Source organism: Dermochelys coriacea, chromosome 3, assembly GCF_009764565.3.
Source record: "Dermochelys coriacea isolate rDerCor1 chromosome 3, rDerCor1.pri.v4, whole genome shotgun sequence".
Lineage (NCBI taxonomy): Eukaryota > Metazoa > Chordata > Testudines > Dermochelyidae > Dermochelys > Dermochelys coriacea.
Window position 1 is genome coordinate 144,365,669 of NC_050070.1, and position 23,393 is coordinate 144,389,061.

Here is a 23,393-nt window from a genome sequence, read left to right on the forward strand (position 1 = left end):
ACCTCCCATTCTTGCTCCTGTTGTCCTTTGCTCTTCATTAATTGTCCTTTCCTTTGCCTGCATTTCTTTGCCCCTTCCTCTTCTTGGTTCTCCTTACCTCATAGTTCTTCACTACGGTTCTTTCCATCTTAACATTGGTCTCTCTTCCTTCCTTAGTGGATCATTGCATTTTAAGCCTCTTCTCTTCCCTGGCTTGGTTTGGTGCCTGCACGCAGATGCCGCTTATTCATACAGATCGCACAACACTGGGACTGCTCCTCGGCTGCCTATAATCAGAGCCCTGTATATTTTGCTTGATCTACATTTTGCGGCAACATTCCTGGATTTGGTGGAACTCTGATACAGCTGACTGGAAATTCTGCAGTAGCTTCTTTTAACATTTTAAAATTTGGATTGTTTTTATTAATTACACATGAAAATGAATAATACTACCAGTAAAATATCTTTCCCCTCCCAAAAAAGGGAGGCAATTTAGGACTCTGTGAAAAGCACAATAGCAAGATGGTTCCATAAAAACCATCATCAGGGAAAAAGTTAACAATGCTGCTATTCAAAAATTGGCCTCTCCAACTTTATTTGAGGGATCCTTCTCCTTCAATAATTCAAGCGCCTGTTCAAAAATGGGTGAATAAAGTTAGGCTCCTAAATATTTAGGTGCAAAAATTAAGTTAGGTTTCTAAATCCATTTGTTTATATCTTTGCTAAATCTTCTGACTTACATTTGAAAAGTAGCAGTCCAACTGCACTGAAATGCAGGTGGGGTTACATAATGTAAAGGAGAGTATAATTTGAAATAATGAGTTTAGATGCCAAGTGTGTGCTTCCATTAAAAATAGAATACATTAGTTTTTAAATCTATTTTCTAAAGAAGGTAAAGAGGGCTGCCTGGGGCTGATTTCTAATAGCTCATATTAACCTTCCTTTACCCCCAGAATGTGTGTCTATATATAACTTTACATCAAAAATATGTTAACATTAAGGTTGTAAAGCCAAGCACAAAAGTTAGAAAATGCCAGACTTAAGGGTGCCCTTTCCTCTCCAACTGGCTCTACAGCTCTTCTTCCTCCCCCTGCATTCAGATCAATTTGCTTACTCGTTCTTCTCCTCCATACCACCTGGCACTAAGGACAGGGGAGACAGTCACTGTTCTCAGTTCCAGTACCTGGGGCCACTGCCAAGAGTAGCAATTGCAAACCTCTGCAACCATGGGCTAGAGCATGCTCAGTGGCTCTGTAAGGGTGGCACATGCACTGTTCAGTCACAAGCAGGAACTCTGAAGGGATGGAGCATGTTCATTGAGGACAGAATCTTCAGAAAATTTAGGGGGTCAAATCTAACAGAGGCTTATGACTTGGCCAGATTTGGACAGCTTTTTACAGGAATAAACAAAGGCACGTCCTTGACACAGAATGGTCCCTCTGCAAAGTTTAAAGTCCCTGCTCCAGTGCACGGGAAGCTAGAATGCCTCAACAAAACAGTTATAAGAATTTTTTGAGTGTGGGCCAAACAACGTATTTTTTCATAACCTTGTTCTCAGAAGTGGCTGAATCAGTTTAGCTGAATGTGAACCCGTGGACTCACCAGCCCCAAGGCATTCAGATGACAATCACTGTGGTGACTTAGCTCTCTTGCTAAGCCCCATGAGTCTACCTCTTCCAGGGTTAGGATTGTTAATCCTCTAGGATTGTCCTGGAATCTCCAAGAATTAAAGATTAATTTTTAATTAAAGATTATGTCATGTGATGAAATCTCCAGGAACATATCAAACCAAAACTGGCAGCCCTGTCCAGGGTATCAAAGTCCAACAAGTCTTCTGCTTTTCTCCTGAGCTTCTCTGTAGCCCTCCTGGGTTTATTTTAGGCTCCATGATCTCAGAAACCCCTTTCAACAGCAGCAGTCACACTCACTAGGCAGCTTTCAGCATCCAGTCTTTCTTTGGCCTCTTCAGAAGCAGCACTCCTTTCTGCTACAGCTCTCTGTTCAGCAGTGGAGTACAAACTCAGCAGCCACAGCCAGCAATCTTTGCATGCTTAAATTTTAGAACTGGGAATAGAATCCAGATGTACTGGTCCACAGTTCTATGTTTTAACCGTAAGGGACTCCTTCCCCCAATAATCTCAACTACACTAGTTTAAATTTTGAGTAACTCCTTTTGGAGTCACTGGTGTAACTCCAGATTTAATCCAGTGTAGTTGAGGTCAGAATCTGGTCCAATGCAATTAGGCCAGGGGTGAATTTTGCCCAAATAGTCCACCTTGCAGATATAATTTCTTTTTCTTAAATCAACTGTGCCACATCAGCCTAAATTCAGCAAAAACATGCCCAGCACCCTGAAGTTGTTTGGATGTAAAATTAATTGGTTTAGAAGGCAAATACATTAAACAAAATAATTTTGAGTTTTGATGATTTAAGTTAAAATACACAAAATATTGCAATTTGAACCTCATGATTTGTAAATGAAACCCTGAGCCCTATCCTGGGCAAAAGTGCCAAACTCTTGTGATCTAAGCTGCCATTGAAACATCTGCAAATCCTTGAGAGGGGCTGAGGGCTGTTCCTCCTTAAGGTGGTGTCAGCAGTGATGGACGCTATCTTGTACATAGTCCTAGTTTGAGCAGCTTGGGTCAGCCTTGACCTGGACAATAGAATATGCTTTTCTCACTGAAACAAATTATTAGAGTGACAGAGGGGGTCTAGCCACCCAAGAGGAAACAGAAGGTTAAATCCCCAAAATGAGCAGCTGAAACAAACGGATGCATACTGTATCATTGTACTATAAAAGTGTATTGAGTAAGGTCTTTTCTGAAAGCTAGAATGTTCTGAACTTGATCATTATTATGATGTACCTATACAGACTGGGTATGAATCTGCTTTCTGTATATAGAAAAACTGTACTTATAACCTGTACTACAACTTCAGCTACACCTCATAGCAGGGAGTGGCATCCCCACAAGCCAGATGTTTACACAAAACCAGCTCCAAGTAACCATCCATGGTCCAGCCTAGAAAAAGACAATGATGAGTATTAGAGTTAATGGGAAAAAATTGAAACATCCCAGCTACCAAGTCAGAGGGAATTTTCCCCTTCTGAATAACGATGAGTTACTGACAGGAGCCTTTTTAAAGGAGGCTTGAATTGAAGTTTGCATCCTGAAACTGAGGGACAGCTTCTAGGCAGGAAGCTGTCATTGAAATGATTTATTCCTGCCCCCACCCCTATAGGTAAGAGGTATGCTGGGAAACTGTTCAAAGGCATTAGGTAACTTGCATTAGAAAAAATACTTTATGTAATATGGAAGTATAACGCCTGAGGTTGTGTCTTTGTTTATTTCTGTGTAACTATATGTTTGCTCTCCCTTTCTATTTCATCTTTGAATCTGTGTTTTTTCTATTAAATAAACCTTTTGTTTATTTTGATCCCAAGATAGTGTCTGGTGTGCAAAGATAGTGTTTGTGTGTCAAAGGGAATTGATAATTGGGGGAACAGTCCAAGTGCCTGGTACTTAAGATCTCTGGGAGAATGGATTTGGGGAGACTCGGGACTGGAAGGGCTGTTGGTGTCATCCTGCAAAAAGTAACTATGCTGATAGAAGCCAGGGGGAGCCCTTGTACTTGTCAGGAAATTAAATCAATGTTGCACAGCATAAAGGCCCCCCAGTTACAGGGCAGGTGATAACAGGATTTCTTATCCATCTGGGTGATCCCCACAATGTCACTATGGTGTAATCACATTGCAGGTGACCACTTTGAGGTCTGTAGTACTTCCCAAATAGCAAACAGAAATGCTGTGAGTAGCTGATCCCAATGTCGAAGGTCCTGAGGAATAACTTTGGGAGCATTTTCTTCAGGGTCTGATTAAACCACTCAACCAGTTCATCAGTCTGAGCCCTGGTCTACACTAGGCGATGAGGTTGAATTTAGCAGCGTTAAATCGATTTAACCCTGCACCCGTCCACATGACGAAGCCCTTTTTTTTTTGACTTAAATGGCTCTTAAAATCGATTTCCTTACTCCACCCCCGACAAGGGGATTAGCCCTGAAGTCGGTTTTGCTGGGTCGAATTTGGGGTACTGTGGACGCAATTAGATGGTATTGGCCTCCGGGAGCTATCCCAGAGTGCTCCATTGTGATCACTCTGGACAGCATTCTCAACTCAGATGCACTGACCAGGTAGACAGGAAAAGGCCTGCGAACTTTTGAATTTCAATTTCCTGTTTGGCCAGTGTGGCAAGCTGCAGGTGACCATGCAGAGCTCATCAGCAGAGGTGACCATGATGGAGTCCCAGAATTGCAAAAGAGCTCCAGCATGGACCGAACAGGAGGTACGGGATCTAATCGCTGTATGGGGAGAGAAATCCATGCTATCAGAACTACCAGTTTTTGAAATGCCAAAACATTTGTGAAAATCTCCCAGGGCATGAAGGACAGAGGCCATAACAGGGACCCGAAGCAGTGCCGCGTGAAACTTAAGGAGCTGAGGCAAGCCTACCAGAAAAACAGAGAGGCGCACGGCTGCTCCGGGTCAGAGCCCCAAACATGCCGCTTCTATGATGAGCTGCATGCCATTTTATGGGGTTCAGCCACCACTACCCCAGCCATGTTGTTTGACTCCTTCAATGGAGATGGAGGTAGCACGGAAGCAGGTTTTGGGGATGAGGAAGACGATGATGATGAGGTTGTAGATAGCTCACAGCAAACAAACGGAGAAACTGGTTTTCCCGACAGCCAGGAACTGTTTCTCACCCTGGACCTGGAGCCAGTACCCCCCGAACCCACCCAAGGCTGAGTCCTGGACCCGCCAGGTGGAGAAGGGACCTCTGGTGAGTGTACCTTTTAAAATACTATACAAGGTTTAAAAGTCAGCATGTTTAATGATTAATTTGCCCTGGCATTTGTGGCTCTCCTGGATATACTCCCAAAGCCTTTGCAAAAGGTTTCTGGGGAGGGCAGCCTTATTCCATCCACCATGGTAGGACACTTTACCACTCCAGGACAGTAGCACGTACTCGGGAATCATTGTAGAACAAAGCATTGCAGTGTATGTTTGCTGGCGTTCAAACAACATCCATTCTTTATCTCTCTGTGTTATCCTCAGGAGAGTGATATCATTCATGGTCACCTGGTTGAAATAGGGCGCTTTTCTTAAGGGGACATTCAGAGGTGTCCGTTCCTGCTGGGCTGTTTGCCTACTGCTGAATAGAAATGTTCCCTGCTGTTAGCCACGTGGTGGGGGGGAGGCAAAATGCGACCTTGTAACGAAAGCACATGTGTTATGTATGTAATGTTAACAGCAAGGTTTACCGTGAAAGAGTGTACCTATTGGTCTATAAAATGTGTCTTTTTAAATACCACGGTCCCTTTTATTTTCTCCATCAGCTGCATGTGTTTTAAGAATCACAGGATCTTCTCCTTCCCAGAGGCTAGCGAAGATCAGAAGGCAAAAAAAGTGCACTCACGATGAAATGTTCTCTGAGCAAATGCTGTCCTCCCACACTGACAGAGCACAGATGAATGCGTGGAGGCAGACAATGTCAGAATGCAGGAAAGCACAAAATGACCGGGAGGAGAGGTGGCGGGCTGAAGAGAGTAAGTGGCGGGCTGAAGAGAGGGCTAAAGCTGAAAGGTGGTGGCAGCATGATGAGAGGAGGCAGGATTCAATGCTGAGGCTGCTGGAGGATCAAACTAATATGCTCCAGCGTATGGTTGATCTGCAGGAAAGGCAGCAGGAGCACAGACTGCTGCTACAGCCCCTGTGTAACCAACCGCCCTCCTCCCCAAGTTCCATAGCCTCCTCACCCAGACGCCCAAGAACGCAGTGGGGGGGCCTCCGGCCACCCAGCCACTCCACCCCAGAGGATTGGCCAAGTAACAGAAGGCTGACATTCAATACGTTTTAAAGATTTAAACTTTAAAGTGCTGTGTGGCCTTGTCCTTCCCTCCTCCACCACCCCTCCTGGGCTACCTTGGTAATTATACCCCTATTTGTGTGATGAATTAAGAAAGAATGCATGAATGTGAAGCAACAATGACTTTATTGCCTCTGCAAGCGGTGATCGAAGGGAGGTGGGGAGGGTGGTTATTTCTACAGGGAAGTAGAGTGAACCAAGGGGTGGGGGGGTTTCATCAAGGAGAAACAAACAGAACTTTCACACCATTGCCTGGCCAGTCATGCAACGGGTTGTCAAAGCTTCTCTGATGTGCACCGCACCCTCCTGTGTTCTTCTAACCGCCCTGATGTCTGGCTGTGCGTAACCAGCAGCCAGGCGATTGGCCTCAACTTCCCACCCCGCCATAAACAGATATTGTAGAGCACACAGCAAGCAGTAATAACAGTGGAAATATTGGTTTTGCTGAGGTCTAACCAAGTCAATAAACTGCGCCAGCGCGCTTTTAAAGTCCAAATGCACATTCTACCACCATTCTGCACTTGCTCAGCCTGTAGTTGAACAGCTCCTGACTACTCTCCAGGCTGCCTATGTATGGCTTCATCAGCCATGGCATTAAGGGGTAGGCTGGGTCCCCAAGGATAACTATAGGCATTTCAACATCCCCAACGGTTATTTTCTGGTCTGTGAAGAAAGTCCCTTCCTGCAGCTTTTGAAACAGACCAGAGTTCCTGAAGATGCGAGCGTCATGTACCTTTCCCAGCCATCCCATCTTGATGTTGGTGAAACGTCCCTTGTGATCCGCCAGTGCTTGCAGCACTATTGAAAAGTACCCCTTGCGGTTTATGTACTCGCTGGCTTGGTGCACCAGTGCCAAGATAGGGATATGGGTTCCGTCTATGGCCCCACCACAGTTAGGGAATCCCATTGCAGCAAAGCCATCCACTATGACCTGCACATTTCCCAGGGTCACTACCCTTGATATCAGCAGATCTTTGATTGCATTGGCTACTTACATCACAGCAGCCCCCACAGTAGATTTGCCCACTCCAAATTGATTCCCGACTAACCGGTAGCTGTCTGGTGATGCAAGCTTCTCAGGGCTATTGCCATTCGCTTCTCAACTGTGAGGGCTGCTCTCATCTTGGTATTCTTGTGCCTCAGGGCAGGGGAAAGCAAGTCACAAAGTTCAATGAAAGTGCCCTTACACATGTGAAAGTTTCGCAGCCACTGGGAATCGTCCCAGACCTGCAACACTATGCGGTCCCACCAGTCTGTGCTTGTTTCCCGAGCCCAGAATCGGCGTTCCACTGCATGAGCCTGCCCCATTAGCACCATGATGCCCACATTGCCAGGGCACATGTTTTGAAGGAAGTCTGTGTCCATGTCCTCATCACTCTCGTAACCATGCTTACGTCGCCTACTTGCCCAGTTTCGCTTTGCCAGGTTCTGGTGCTGCATATACTGCTGGATAATGCGTGTGGTGTTTAATGTGCTCCTAATTGCAAAAGTGATCTGAGCGGTTCCATGCTTGCCGTGGTTTGGCGTCTAAACAGAAAAAAGGCGCGGAACGATTGTCTGCTGTTGCCCTGACGGAGAGAGGGGCGACTGACGACATGGCTTACAGGGTTGGCTTACAGGGAATTAAAAACAAAGGAGGTGGCTTTGTGAGAAACTGAATGGCCGCCTCAAGGATAGAACTCAAAACCTCAAGGATAGAACTCAAAACTGGGTTTAGCAGGCCATTGATTTCACAGAGGGAGGGAGGGAGGTAGGAGAAAATGAATACAAAACAAATCTGGTCTATTTCTTGTTTTGAGCCACTTCATCTATCTTTATACATCTTGCTGGCAGCAGACTGTGCAGTACAACCACTAGCCATCGTCACCTCCTGGGTGCTCGGCAGAAGACGGTGCAGTATGACTGCTGGCCATCATCTTCTGCTGGCTGCAGATTAAACAGTCTGTTCCACTGCTGGTAGGACTCAATCGCCATGAGACAAAACAAGGGAAATGACCTGGCTGAGTCACTCCCATGTTTGCCCAGGTGCCCGGTTAAAAGAGCACCCAGGACTACGTCGATAAGGCTACCACTCATACTGCACTGTCTGCTGCCAAAAGGCAATAAACTGCTGCTGTGTAGCAATGCAGTACCACGTCTGCCAGCACCCAGGAGACATACGGTGATGCTTAGCTGAGCGGGCTCCATGCTTGCCGTGGTATGGCGTCTGCACAGGTAACTCACGAAAAAAGGTGTAAAACGATTGTCTGCCCTTGCTTTTACGGAGGGAGGGAGGGAGGGAAGGGGGGCCTGACGATATGTACCCAGAATCACCCGTGACAATGTTTTAGCCGAATCAGGCACTTGGATTTCTACCCAGAATTCAAATGGGCGGTGGAGACTGTGGGAACTGTGGGATAGCTACCCACAGTGCAAAGCTCCGGAAGTCGACGGTTGCCTCGGTACTGTGGACACAGTCCGCCGACTACATGTACTTAGAGCATTTGTGTGGGGACACACACACTCAACTGTATAAAAACGCTTTCTACAAAACCGACTTCTATAAATTCGACCTAACTTCATAGTGTAGACATACCCTGAGGGTGGTATGCAGATATCCAAAGGGTCTTCATCTTCAACAAGCTGCAGACTTCCCACATCATATGGGAGGTTATATTGATTCCCTGTTAAAATCTCTTCTGGGATTCTGACTCACACAAAGACTCAATAATTCACTGATGATTATTTTGGCACACATGGGTTATGATGGTACAGCTTTATTGGAGACTAGCTGGAGCAGCTAGGAGGGCATTAAACTACCAATACAAGGGAGGGTGCTAAGGAGGCAAATGCAGTACAAAATTCAAACTCAAGATGTCATGAACAAATGGCACTGATGTGGCAAAGAACATGAAGAGAAGAAATTTTTCAGTTGCTTATATACCAAACCTAGGAGTCTGGGTAACAACTAACAATTAATTAACAATTCTCATTGATGAGGGAAAAAATTATATAACTGGCATTACTAAAACTTGGTGGGACAAGTCACATGACTGGCCAGAATGTGTTTAGGATGAAGAGAATGGGTAAAAGAGGATGAGGGGTGATACATGATATTAAAGACATCTTACCTGTTTTAGAGTTATCAGTAACTCAGAACCACAGAATTCTGAATGCATATGGATCAATGTGCTAACTAACAAAGCCCAATTTGGGGTCTGGTGGGGGTCTTTTACAGGCCACTGACTCAAACCAGAGAACAGGATGAGTTCCTCTTTACAGACAGGTGCTTAATGTCCTGCCAGAAACAATGTTGTTATGGGGAGTTCAATTTGGGAGATATATTCTGGAGAACTCATGCAGCTGGTAATAAAACATCTTTCCAGTAATTAAAAATTACAGATCATAATTTTCTAGCACAGAAGGTGCTGCACCCAATACAAGGTAGCTCTATTTTGGTCCTCATTAGGACTGATAAAGAAGAATTAATCACTGGACTGGATGTTGGTGGTTGCCTAGGGACGTGTGATCATAACCTGATTATATTCAATATGGGCAAACAGAGGACAGTCCAAACAAGTAATATATAAACTTGGTGCTGCAAGAGGGTTAATCTCGCAAAACTGAGGAAAATTATGAGTGAAATTGATTGGAAGAAAAAGATAGACAGGAAAACATGAATGAAAATTGGGAATTCTTAAAGGAGAGTTTATTAGATGAACAAAAAGCCATGCTTCCACAATCAAGAAAGAAAGTGGAGGCAACAATAAGAAATCATATATATAAATTAGAAGTTAAAAAGTATAGAAAGTTGATATGGGAAGTTAAAGACATCAGGGAAAAATCCATGCTGGCAGGGCTCATGACAATAAGAAGGAGTTTTTAAAGAATATTAGTAACTAAGGTAATCCCAGCAATGGTATAGGTGAATAGACACATTACTAGATAAAGTTGATAGAATTGTTAGCAATGATGCAGAAAGCGTTCAATAAATATTTCTGTCTGTATTTAAAAGAAGCAGGATGATATATTTGTATCACATAAGACTGATGAACTACTTTCCAGACCATCAGAATTCCCTAATAATTTGTACCCAAAAGTTATAAAAAGCGAGCTAGGAAGATCTCTGGCCCATCAATTTTAATTTTAAATACATTTTTGAATACCAGGGAAATTCCAGAAGACTGAAAGAATACTAATATTGTGGAAAAAAAATTCAATAATATTCAAAAAGTGCAAGCAGTATGCCCAGGGTAACTGTAGGCAGGTTAGCTTGACATCAGTCTTGAGCAAAACAATGGAAAAGCTGATATAGGACTCAATTGCTAAAGAATTAAAGAACAGGAATACAATTAATTACAGTCAACATGGTTTCATGGAAAATAGGTCTTGACAAACAAACTTGATTTTTCTTTCTTTTAATGGCATTTCTAGTTTGGTTAACAAAGGTAAAGAATTTTCAGCCATGTTGCAGCGCAAGATATATTTTCTGCCATCTCCGACTAGTTAGGAGACTCCATCCCATCCTAGAAGACAATGACCTGGCCTCAGTTATGCATGCCTTCTTCACCTTTCAGCTACAGCAATACAATATACTTGGGCATGAAGCTGTCAGCATTTAGGAAACTCCAACTAGTACAGAACACTGCAAGGCACCTCCTCAGCAACAGAGGCTATCATGCATACATCACATACCTGTCCTTCCTCCTTACAGTGGCTTCCTATAGGATTTTGAATCAAGTTCAAGGTCCCATTCCTTATCTTTAAGGTACACAATGGCGTGGGCCCAGGATATCCTAAAGCTTTCCTAAGCTCCAGGAACAGAGACTATGGTCAACAACTCCACTCCTCAGCCACAACAGAACTCTCTGCAGTAGGGTAAAGCTTGTCTGTGTAGTAGATAAGAACTTTCTCTGTGGTCAGTCTTAAACTGTGGAATGAACTCCCTCAGGAACCATCACAAACCTCACCACCTTCTGCTCCAACTACAAGGCACATTTCTTTGATCTTGCCTTCTCTAACAAATACAAAGCAACACATATATTTAAATAACAAAAACAAACAAACAAAAAAGCTAAAACCCTGACAAAACAATATACTCCCCTGCACATGTTCCTATCCCTGGGATAGGATGAGAGAAAAAACACCATATGAGAGATGTGTAGTAACATTGCTTTATGCACTGCTGGAAGGTGCTCAGATGCCATGTTCATCCCTGCAGTATAAGGACCTCCATAGAATAGATACAATATACTTAGAACTGCACAACATTCTGATTAAAAAGGTAGCACTATACAATACCCACAAAGCACACTTTAAATAGATTACAAAATAGCTAATTGGCAGGACTCAAAAAGTAGTTGATGGTAGATAATCATCACAGAATGTGGGTGTTTATAGTGGGGTTTTGGAGAGATCAATATTAGGCGCAACACTATTCAACATTTTCATTAACAACTGGAAGTAAATATAAAATCACAGCTGTTGAAGTTTGGTAGATGATACAAAGATTGGCGGACTGGTAAATAATGAAGAGGACAGAGCAGTCGGATTCAAACAAAATATGTTTTAATACATCTAGGAACAAGGAATGCAGGCCGTAAGTACCAAATGGAGGCGGCTGGAGGATTGTGTCCTTGAAAGCAGTGATTCTGAAAAGGATTTAGGGGTCATAGCATCATAGAGCTGTAAGGCTGGAAGGGACCTCAAGATCCATAAAATCTATCTCCCCACACAGAGCCAGGATGAAGTATGCCCAGACCATCCTTGACAGGTATTTGTCCAACCTGTTCTGAAAAACATACAGTGATGGGGATTCCACAACCTCTCTTGGCAGTCTGTTCCAGAGTTTAACTATCCATATTAGATAGTTTTTAGAAAGTTTTTCCTAATGTCTAACCTCAGTCTCCCTTGCTGCAGATTAAGCCCATTACTTCTTGTCCTACCTTCAGTGGACAGAGAGAACAATTGATAGCCATCCTCTTTGTAATAGCTCTTAACATATTTTAAGAATGTTATCAAGTCTTCTTTCTCCAGATTAAACATGCCCAGTTTTTAAAAAACTTTCCTCATTTGTCAGGTTTTCTAAGCCCTTTATGATTTTTGTATCTGTCTTCTAGACACTCTTCAGTTTGTCCACATCTGTCCTAAAGTGTGGTGCCCAGAATTGGACAATACTCCAGTTGAGGCCTCACCAGTGCCACGTAGAGAGAAACAATTACCTCCCGTGTCTTACACACAACACGCCTGTTAATACTCCTTTTTTGTCACAACATCGCATTGTTGGCTCATATTCAATTTGTGATCCACTTTAATCCCGGGATCCTTTTCTGAAGTATTATTGCATAGCCAGCTATTGCCCATTTTCTAGTTGTCTGTTTGATTTTTCCTTCCTGGATGTATTTCTTTGCACTTGTCTTTATTGAATAACATTTTGTTAATTTCAGACTTGTCAAGGTCATTTTGAATTCTAACTCTGTCATCCAAAATCCTTGCAATCCCTCCAAGCTTTGCATCATCCACAAATTTTACAAGCATAGTCTCCTCTCCATTATCCAAGTCATGAATGAAATGGACAAGCAACTAAACATGTGTTCCCAATGCTGTGATAAAAAGAGCAAATGTGATCCTTGGATATATAAGTAGGAAACTGATTTTACCTCTGTTTATGGTATTGTGAGACTCATATTAGAATACTGCATCCAATTGTGCTGTCCACATTTTAAAAAGGATGTTGAAAAACTTGGAAAAGGCACAGAAAAGAGCCAAAAAAAATTATTCGAAAGCTGGAGAAAATGCCATACAGTGAGAGATTTAGAGAGATCAATTTGTTTAGTTTATCAAAAAGAAGATTGTGACATGTCTAGATTATGGTATACAAGTACACATGGGTAATAAAGGGTTTTTAAATCTGAGAAATGCAGAACAAGAACCAATGGCTGTAAGTTAAAGGTAGACAAAGTCAAATTAGAAATTTATGTTCAAACTTTTAAAAGTGAAGGCGATCAACCAATGTAATAAACTACCAAGGGAAGTGGTTGATTCTCCATCACTTGATGTCTTCAAATCAAGAGTGGATGCCATTCTAGAAGATACATGTTAGTCAAACACAGATTATTGGTATTGCCATATAGAGCAATGATATGATTTTTTGAAGAAATTTGGATCCTCTTTCTAGATACATTTGGATAAAAATATTGAGATGACTCGAATGCCAAACCTCCAGTCTACCTAACCTCTCCTCTTTCTTTCCCCTCCCCATCTCCTCTTTGTTTCTTCTCCTTATTCATATATGTTTTCTATATTATTACTGTTAACCCCCCTTAACATATTATGTCTATGTAGTGTTGTCTGGTTTTGTATTGTCTGGTCTTGCAGCTTTAACGAGTTACAAAACTGCATAATTGCTTACTTCTATTGTAGATCCAGTGAAGCATGTGATTTGCTATAACGACTAGGCTGTGGCTGCCTTGCCTACTGGTTGGAACAGAAGTAGTCAGGCCTAGTGGCCAAGTCAGGAGCTGAGTTATCAAGTGTGGAGAGCAAGCCAGAACTGACAGCCAGAGACCAGGTATTAGCTGTCAGAGCAGCAGCCAGAAACCGAATGCCAAGTCTGGGGAACAAGCTGGAGCCAAGAGTTGGAGTCAGACTATCAGTCAGAGTGGGGACAGGAGCAAGAAGGGAGGGCTAGGAACAGGAAACCAGTAGTAGGAAACCAGAAGTGGAACCAGGGTCAGGGAGCAGGATACAGAAGCGGGTTCCAGAGCAAGGGCAGGGAAAATGATGGGAGCTGAGAGCAGGAATAGAAATACAGCTGCGTGCATGGAATGTTGTTGAGAGCCAGAAACCCAGGCCTGATGCAGGGTTTAAGACTGTGGCTGAGGGAGTCTTCAGCCAATCAGGAGGCCTAGTTCATTATCTGAGTCAGCTGAGAGCAATGAGCTGGGTCTGGGTTCAGCTGTGCGTCTCGACCCTGATATTTGGAAAAAATATCAAAATGGAAGTCATTTATCTTCTTGTATTTTTCATTGCCTGCTTCTTTATGAAAATCAATAAAAAATTAATAATAATAATAAAAATAATAGTTACCAGGCTCAATACAGGAGAAACTGGATGAAATTCTATGGTAATATACAGGAGGTCAGACATAGACTAATGATCTAGGTCTCCTCCCGCCAGAAAAAGTCTCAATCTATTAAACGCTTTTACTAGCCCCTCTGCACCCACACCTTTATCAGTTTCCCCCTCCATGTGGATGTTTGGAGCAGTCAATAGTGGTGTCAAGATTACAGACCATAAATACCTCCTTAGGGAGAGACAGATACCACTAAATTATGCAGGAATTCTATGCAGAAATTCATGAAGAAAATTCCCTTCATGCAAAATGGGGCCTTTTAATACAAATCCTCAGGAATGCTCAAATATAGGTGTAACCAAGTATTGGGAGTAGCCGTGGTAGTCTGTATCCACAAAAACAAAAAGGAGTCTGGGTGGAAAAGAGCTATTCAAGTCCAAATTAATGGTGTTAAATTTGCAAATTAATTTTAGTTCTGCTATTTCTCTTTGAAGTCTGTTTCTGCAGTTTTGAATAAGCTTGAATAGGGACTGGGAGTGGCTGGCTCCTTACAAAAGCAGCTTTGCCTCTCCTGGAATTGACACCTCCTCATCTATTATTGGGAGTGGACTACATCCACCCTGATCAAATTGGCCCTGTCAACACTGGTTCTCCACTTGTGAGGTAACTCCCTTCCCTTCATGTGTCATTATATAATGCCTGCATCTGTAATTTTCACTCCATGCATCTGAAGAAGTGGTGTTTTACCCACGAAAGCTTATGCCCAAATAAATCTGTCAGTCTTTAAGATGCCACCAGACTCCTTGTTGTTTGTATAGGTGTAACCAGTGATCAACACTAATAACAGCAACAATTGCTCAATTAATTAAAATATTTTTATCATAATAAATAGCAACATTTTACTTCTTTTCAGAAGTCAGAGTTTTTCAGAGTCAGAATTTCAGAGTCAAAGTGAACAAGGGCAATCGGATTACATCAACTAAGTACGTATAATTTCATTAATGGTGAACCATGCAGCTTATCATTACACTGAGTTAAGTCTGATCACAGAAAGATGCAAAAATTTGACTTTCTGCTATTTCCATCAGAGATTTCTGTGCATGATAGCAAGTAAGTTAAAAGAAAACAAGATGTATTTTGTGGATGCATCTCAAAGTAGTGGCCTGCATATTTTCAAATACCATACTGACTATTCAGACAAAAATGAAATGTTCCTACCCCAGAAAAATCCTTCATCTGTCCTCTCTATAGCTCTTTTCCATGTAACTTGAAAATAGCATTACTATTTAAAATAATTTTTCAAATATTGATTAGTTCAATAAAAGTCATCAAAGTTATTTGTATTATCAGTAAAATTTATTAAAGAAAAGGTGTTGTCATTATAGGTACAAAGTTGCTGGGATAACATATAACACTGGGAACCATTTTGTATGTATCCACAAACTTGGTAAAACTGAGGACTTCATGATGAAATTTTGGAATTAAAAAGGAATCGAGGTGGAGATATTCCAGCCACACATAAAGAGTTCTCTAGATTCCACTGAACTGTACCAAGCCACATTACTGTTATATGAATTTCATAAAACACTACAGATGCTAGCTCCTTCAAAGAAAGATATAGGATAGTATTCCTTCACATAGTTTTTGAGTGCTGTGGTGGTGCTCACTGTTTTCTATGTTTTAGAAGCTATCAGAAACCACTCAGAACAGAAGTGTGCATTAAGCTAGGTCTTGTATGTTTGCATACAGTTAATAAACAAGATTATTTGAGAGCCACCTGTGCCCTGGAAGTGTCTTCCTATTATTTTTGTTGTGTAACAGGAAAAAGACAACACTAAATATAACAAATGTTTCTAGATCTATAACAAACAATTTTTGGTAACTTTAGCCATTTCCCCTGTTTTTAATTAATCTAACAACAAAACAAAGTTCCTATAGACTTCTTCATTTGTAACTATCATATAATTTGGTAAAACATTACAGCCGGATTTGCAACAGATTGGCTAAATACTGCTTTTTGTTGATTTTTACAAAGAAAATATACAAAAAACATATTGTATGTTTACTAACAAAGAAAGCACATATTTAAAATTGGGGTAATAAATTTGTCAGACCAGAAATAAAGGTTCACTTCTGGGAGTGGCATATCCTTAACTCTGCATCATGAAGAACAGTCACAGGGAGGTGTCACTAGGGTTGACCCAATACCTATTTTGTCAAGCACAGCCAGTCAAAATCCAGCTCCTATTCAAACTCCATCTACAAAATGAAATCAGGGAATGGAATCACATCTCACACCATAGTGCTCAAGAACAAACCTGTGGGTCAGGAAGTGACATGTCCCAACTCCTTCAGAACAGTCTGACAGTTGTAGGGAGTGACCCAAGACACAATTTGTCACCTAGAGTCAGTCAAACCCCAGATCCCTATTCAAGCCCTGTACAATATGGAAGAGGTGTGAGATCTGACATGAGGCAGCATATTGCACAGGAACAAAGCTTCAGGTCAGAGAGTGGGATGTCCCAACTCCTTCAGAACCACAGGACAGTCACAGGGATGCGTCACGTGAGCTGACCAAGACATTTTTGTCACATGCAGCCAGGCAAAACACAGTTCCTTATTAATGCACCATTTGCAATATGGAAGTGGGGTCGGGACCAGACATTCCAAACACGTGAAAAAAAACACAGAAATTGGGTATGTTTTTGGCTTAATTGGCTTGTGAGTTGCTTGTTGGCTAGTTTTTGGCTTGTAGCTTGTTGCTTCTTTGGCTTGTAGCTTGTTGTTTGTAGCTTCTTCTTTTTTATTGGCTCCCAGCAAGCAGGGGCAAGGGAGGACAAGCAGGGGTGAGGTGGTGAATCAGGGGCGCACAGCGGGCCCACCACAGTCCCAGACTGCGTGCCAGGGATCTAGTCACATAGAGAGTTGGGGTTCTTCGGGATTGGCTTGTTTTGGCCTTCTTTTGAAATGGGATTAGCTTGATTTTTGGCTTATTGTGAAAGTCAGGGTGCTTATTTACCACTGAAATTTGGCAACTGCGGTAGGGACCTCACATCTTACAGCGCATTGCACAGGAGCAAAGCTAGCGGAACCTCCCAGAGCCTTCAGAACATGTTGAGGGGGGCGGGTGACCTGAGCCTCATTTTGTCACAGCCAGCCGGTCACCACCCAGCCTCGATTGGATTATTTAAATTCATGGATAATTACTGAGACACTGACAGGCGATTAGAAATTAAAAGTTTTGACCACGTTCCATGGATGACATTTCTAAAAGTGGGATGTGGCCATTTGCAATAAGTTTGGCCTTTGAATAAGGAGGCACTTAACAAGGAGCCGGGAGTAAAGAACCAACTTCAGCCTCTTAACCCGAATCCAGTCGTTCAGACTGATCCAGTGGGCAGTGAACAGGGACAGGAGCATCACCTCGCCAGTCGCAGGAGGGAGCCAAGGTAGAAAGCCAGCACCCAGCTCCTTCCATTGGGATCAGAGCCACCGTCTGCACCGCCAGCCCACTGCGAGAGCCCGCACACATACACCCCAGCGACCCCCCCCGGAGCCACCCGGAGACCCTTCGCCACCCAGCGAGCCCCCCCCGGAGCCACCCGGAGACCCTTCGCCATCCAGCGAGCCCCCCCGGAGCCACCCGGAGACCCTTCGCCACCCAGCGAGCCCCCCCCGGAGCCACCCGGAGACCCTTCGCCACCCAGAGAGCCCCCCCCCGGAGCCACCCGGAGACCCTTCGCCACCCAGAGAGCCCCCCCGGAGCCACCCGGAGACCCTTCGCCACCCAGCGAGCCCCCCCGGAGACCCTTCGCCACCCCGCGAGCCCCCCCGGAGCCACCGGAGACCCTTCGCCACCCAGCGAGCCCCCCCCGGAGACCCTTCGCCACCCAGCGAGCCCCCCCGGGAGGGACCCTTCGCCACCCAGCGAGCCCCCTGGAGACCCTTCGCCACCCAGCGAGCCCCCCCGGAGCCACCCGGAGACCCTTCGCCACCCAGCGAGCCCCCCGGAGACCCTTCGCCACCAGTGAGCCCCCCCTGGAGACCACTTCGCCACAGCGAGCCCCCCCGGAGCACCCCAGCGAGCCCCCCCGGAGCCACCCGGAGACCCTTCGCCATCCAGCGAGCCCCCCGGAGCCACCCGGAGACCCTTCGCCACCCAGCGAGCCCCCCCGAGCCACCCGGAGACCCTTCGCCACCCGAGAGCCCCCCCCGGCGCACCCGGAGACCCTTCGCCACCAGAGAGCCCCCCCGGAGCCACCCGGAGACCCTTCGCCACCCAGCGAGCCCCCACGGAGACCCTTCGCCACCCAGCGAGCCCCCCGGCGACCCTTCGCCACCCAGCGAGCCCCCCCGGAGCCACCCGGAGACCCTTCGCACCCAGAGAGCCCCCCCGGAGACCCGGAGAACCTTCGCCACCCAGCGAGCCCCCCCGGAGACCCTTCGCCACCCAGCGAGCCCCCCCGGAGCCACCCGGAGACCCTTCGCCACCCAGCGAGCCCCCCGGAGACCCTTCGCCACAGTGAGCCCCCCCTGGAGACCCTTCGCCACCCAGCGAGCCCCCCCCGGAGCCACCCGGAGACCCTTCGCCACCCAGCGAGCCCCCCCGGAGACCCTTCGCCACCCAGCGAGCCCCCCCTGGAGCCACCCGGCGAGCCCCCCCTGGAGCCCCTTCGCCACCCAGCGAGCCCCCCCCTTCGCCACCCAGAGACCCCCCCCCGGAGCCACCCAGCGAGCCCCCCCCTTCGCCACCCAGAGAGCCCCCCCCGGAGCCACCCAGCGAGCACCCCCCGGAGACCCTTCGCCACCCAGCGAGCCCCCCCGGAGACCCTTCGCCACCCGGCGAGCCCCCCCGGAGACCCTTCGCCACCCAGCGAGCCCCCCCCGGAGCCACCCGGCGAGCCCCCCCCCTTCGCCACCCAGCGAGCCCCCCCGGAGCCACCCGGAGACCCTTCGCCACCCAGCGAGCCCCCCCGGAGACCCTTCGCCACCCAGTGAGCCCCCCCTGGAGACCCTTCGCCACCCAGCGAGCCCCCCCCGGAGCCACCCGGAGACCCTTCGCCACCCAGCGAGCCCCCCCGGAGACCCTTCGCCACCCAGCGAGCCCCCCCTGGAGCCACCCGGCGAGCCCCCCCTGGAGCCCCTTCGCCACCCAGCGAGCCCCCCCTTCGCACCCAGAGACCCCCCCGGAGCCACCCAGCGAGCCCCCCCCGGAGCCACCCAGCGAGCCCCCCCCGGAGCCACCCGGCGAGCCCCCCCCGGAGACCCTTCGCCACCCAGCGAGCCCCCCCGGAGACCCTTCGCCACCCGGCGAGCCCCCCCTGGAGCCACCCGGCGAGCCCCCCCTGGAGCCCCTTCGCCACCCAGCGAGCCCCCCGGAGACCCTTCGCCACCCAGCGAGCCCCCCGGAGACCCTTCGCCACCCAGCGAGCCCCCCGGAGCCACCCGGCGAGCCCCCCCCTTCGCCACCCAGCGAGCCCACCCCCCCCCGGAGCCACCGGAGACCCTTCGCCACCAGCGAGCCCCCCCCGGAGCCACCCGGCGAGCCCCCCCTGGAGACCCTTCGCCACCAGCGAGCCCCCCCGGAGCCACACAGAGACCCCCCCCGGAGCCACCCGGCGAGCCCCCCCTTCGCCACCAGCGAGCCCCCCCCGGAGCCACCGGCGAGCCCCCCCCTTCCACCGGCGAGCCCCCCCCTTCGCCACCCGGCGAGCCCCCCCCGGAGCCACAGAGACCCCCCCCGGAGCCACCCGGCGAGCCCCCCCTTCGCCACCCCAGCCCCCCCGGAGCCACCCGGCGAGCCCCCCCCTCGCCACCGGCGAGCCCCCCCGGAGCACCCAGAGACCCCCCGGAGCCACCGGCGAGCCCCTTCGCCACCCAGCGAGCCCCCCCCGGAGCCACCCGGCGAGCCCCCCCCTTCGCCACCCGGCGAGCCCCCCCCGGAGCCACCCGGCGAGCCCCCCCCTTCGCCACCCGGCGAGCCCCCCCCGGAGCCACCCAAGACCCCCCCCGGAGCCCCGCGAGCCCCCCCTTCGCACCCAGCGAGCCCCCCCGGAGCCACCGGCGAGCCCCCCGGAGCCCCTTCGCCACCCAGCGAGCCCCCCCCTCGCCACCCAGAGACCCCCCCCGGAGCCACCAGCGAGCCCCCCCCGGAGCCACCCAGCGAGCCCCCCCGGAGCCACCCGGCGAGCCCCCCCGGAGACCCTTCGCCACCCAGCGAGCCCCCCCGGAGACCCTTCGCCACCCGGCGAGCCCCCCCTGGAGCCACCCGGCGAGCCCCCCTGAGCCCTTCGCCACCCAGCGAGCCCCCCCGGAGACCCTTCGCCACCCAGCGAGCCCCCCCGGAGACCCTTCGCCACCCAGCGAGCCCCCCCCGGAGCCACCCGGCGAGCCCCCCCTTCGCCACCCAGCGAGCCCCCCCCGGAGCCACCCGGCGAGCCCCCCCTGGAGACCCTTCGCCACCCAGCGAGCCCCCCCCGGAGCCACCCAGAGACCCCCCCCCGGAGCCCCCGGCGAGCCCCCCTTCGCCACCCAGCGAGCCCCCCCGGAGCCACCCGGCGAGCCCCCCCCTTCGCCACCCGGCGAGCCCCCCCGGAGCCACCCAGAGACCCCCCCCGGAGCCACGGCGAGCCCCCCCTTCGCCACCCAGCGAGCCCCCCCCGGAGCCACCCGGCGAGCCCCCCCCCTTCGCCACCCGGCGAGCCCCCCCCCCCGGAGCCACCCAGAGACCCCCCCCCGGAGCCACCCGGCGAGCCCCCCCTTCGCCACCCAGCGAGCCCCCCCCCGGAGCCACCCGGCGAGCCCCCCCTTCGCCACCGGCGAGCCCCCCGGAGCCACCCGGCGAGCCCCCCCTTCGCCACCCGGCGAGCCCCCCCGGAGCCACCCAGAGACCCCCCCCGGAGCCACCCGGCGAGCCCCCCCTTCGCCACCCAGCGAGCCCCCCCCGGAGCCACCCGGCGAGCCCCCCCCTTCGCCACCCGGCGAGCCCCCCCCGGAGCCACCCGGCGAGCCCCCCCCTTCGCCACCCGGCGAGCCCCCCCCGGAGCCACCCAGAGACCCCCCCCCGGAGCCACCCGGCGAGCCCCCCCTTCGCCACCCAGCGAGCCCCCCCCGGAGCCACCCGGCGAGCCCCCCCCTTCGCCACCCGGCGAGCCCCCCCCGGAGCCACCCGGCGAGCCCTGTCCCCACGCCCCTCCTGCCGCCCGCCCAGGCGCGCCGCGCGTTACCTGTGGAAGTAGTGCGCGCAGAACATGCCGCAGAGCAGCCGGCAGCCCAGGGGCTCCAGGCGGGGCGGGCTGCGCAGCGCCAGCAGCAGCGCGGGCACCAAGAAGGAGGGCAGCTCCTGCAGGAACCAGGCGCAGCGGGCAGGCAGCCTGGCCCAGGGCTTGCCCGGCTTCCCCTGGTGTTTCCCGTACCTGGACGGGGCACGGAGGTTGAGGCAGAGCAGCAGCAACCCCAGGGCGCCCAGGAGGGAGCTGAGGGCGAGCACCAGGCTCGGGGAGCACTGCATGCTAGGGGTGGCGACAGGGCAGCCCAAGGCACCGCCAGCCCCTGCATTAATAGAGCAACCGTCACCCCGCCCAGCCGAGCTGCCTCCACTTGGGCTGACTAGACGGCGGAGCCCCTCCTAGAGGGAGGGGCGGCCCATATCGACTGGCCCGTCAGACCAGGAACCCGCGCCCCTCACCGGCGTCCCGATCATCGGCCCCTTCCTTGGGCGTCTGGATGGGGCCTGCTGCGCAGCCCATTGAAGTCACTGGGAAGATTCCCATTGAGCTCAGTGGACTTTGGATCAGGCTCCCTCTGTCAGCGTCTTTTCTTTCCCCTAGACAATCTTTGGACCAAAACCCCGGTTACCACTGGAGAGGGGAAAGTATATAAAGGTGTCAGACCCTCAGTAGGAATATTTAACGCTGTGCTTCATGCAAGGGTTAATACTCTGGTTACAGTGTGTATGCTAACACCCACTGTTTCATGTTCTCTGTGTGTGTATATCAATCTCCCCCCTGTATTTTCCACCCAATGCATCCGATGAAGTGAGCTGTAGCTCAGGAAAGCTTATGCTCAAATAAATGTGTTAGTCTCTAAGGTGCCACAAGTCCTCCTTTTCTTTTTGCAGACACAGACTAACACGGCTGCTACTCTGAAACCTTTAGAAAATGAACTGACCGAGGAGAGGCTAAGGAAACACAAAAGCTCATCCACCAGTTGAAAGGCACATACTGGACCTAAGCAGAAGAAGTGACAGGAGGAAGGATGCTTCGGGGAACAGCGCTCATGACAGGAGGTCTGTAGTCTGTTCCTGGCTGGCTCTTCCATATATTACCGGAGTAACCGTGAGCAAGTCACTTATCCACTGTACAAGAGTTGCTCCGTCTCTACAATGGGATAATGATTCTTTATTCCCTGACTCATGGGACTGTTGTAAGGATTAATTCATTAATATTTGTAAACCACCTGTAGATCTTTGGCTGAAAGATGCTGTAGTGCAGGGGTCTGAAACTGGAATCACCAGGAGGGCCACATGAGGACTCATTCGTTGGCCCAAGGGCCGCTGCCCCCATCCCTGACTCCACCCCCACCCAGATTGCAGCAGGGAGCTCAGGGCAGGGGGTTGGGATGCAGGATGGGTGTGGGGTGTGGCAGGGGGCTCAGGGCAGGGGTGCAGGAGGGAGTGCGGGGTGCAGCAGGGGGCTCAGGACAGGTGGTTGGGGTGCAGGAGGGAGTGTGGGGTGTGGCAGGAGGTTGGGGTGCGGCAGGGGGCTCAGAGCAGGGAGTTGGGGTGCAGGATGGGTGTGGGGTGTTGCAAGAGGCTCAGGGCAGGGGGTTGGGGTGAAGGAGGGAGTATGGGGTGCAGCAGGGGGCTCAGGACAAGGGATTGGGGTGCAGGAGGGAGTGCAGGGTGTGGCAGGGGATTGGGATGCAGGAGGGGTGGGGGGTGTAGCAGGGGGCTCAGGACAGGGTTGGGGTGCAGGAGGGAGTACGGGGTGTGGCAGGAGGTTGGGGTGCGGCAGGGGGTTCAGAGCAGGGGGTTGGGGTGCAGGAGGGGTATGGGCTCAGGGCACGGGGTTGGAGTGCAGGCAAGGATTCAGCGCAGGGAGTTGGGGTGCGGGGTGCAGGAGCAGTTCGGGGTCCGGCCCGGCACCACTTACCTTGAGCAGCTCCGGGATGGCAGGGGCACACACCGGGGCCAGGATAGGCTCCCTGCCTGCCCTGGCTCTGGCCCCGGCCCCGTGCTGCTCCGCTCCAGGAAGCGGTGGGCACCCTGTCCCTGCAGCCCCGGAGGAGGGGGAGCAGAGAACTCCTGTGAGCTGTTCTTGCCTGTGGGTACCTCCCCCGAAGCTCCCATTGGCCACGCTTCCCTGTTCCCGGCCAATGGGAGGTTCCGAGGAGGTAACCACAGACAAGAACAGCTCAGGGGAGTTCTCTGCTCT

General features: G+C 50.1%; 1 protein-coding gene across 1 annotated transcript in view; it reads right to left on the reverse strand.

Moving 5' to 3' along the window:
* Window positions 1-21,469, reverse strand: part of SRD5A2 (steroid 5 alpha-reductase 2) — a 59,356-nt gene extending 37,887 nt beyond the window's left edge. The window contains exon 1 of the mRNA XM_038396613.2: window positions 21,186-21,469. Coding sequence (XP_038252541.1) covers window positions 21,186-21,469 — 284 coding nt within the window. The remainder of the gene's footprint in view (window positions 1-21,185) is intronic.
* Between the last annotated feature and the right edge of the window lie 1,924 nt (window positions 21,470-23,393).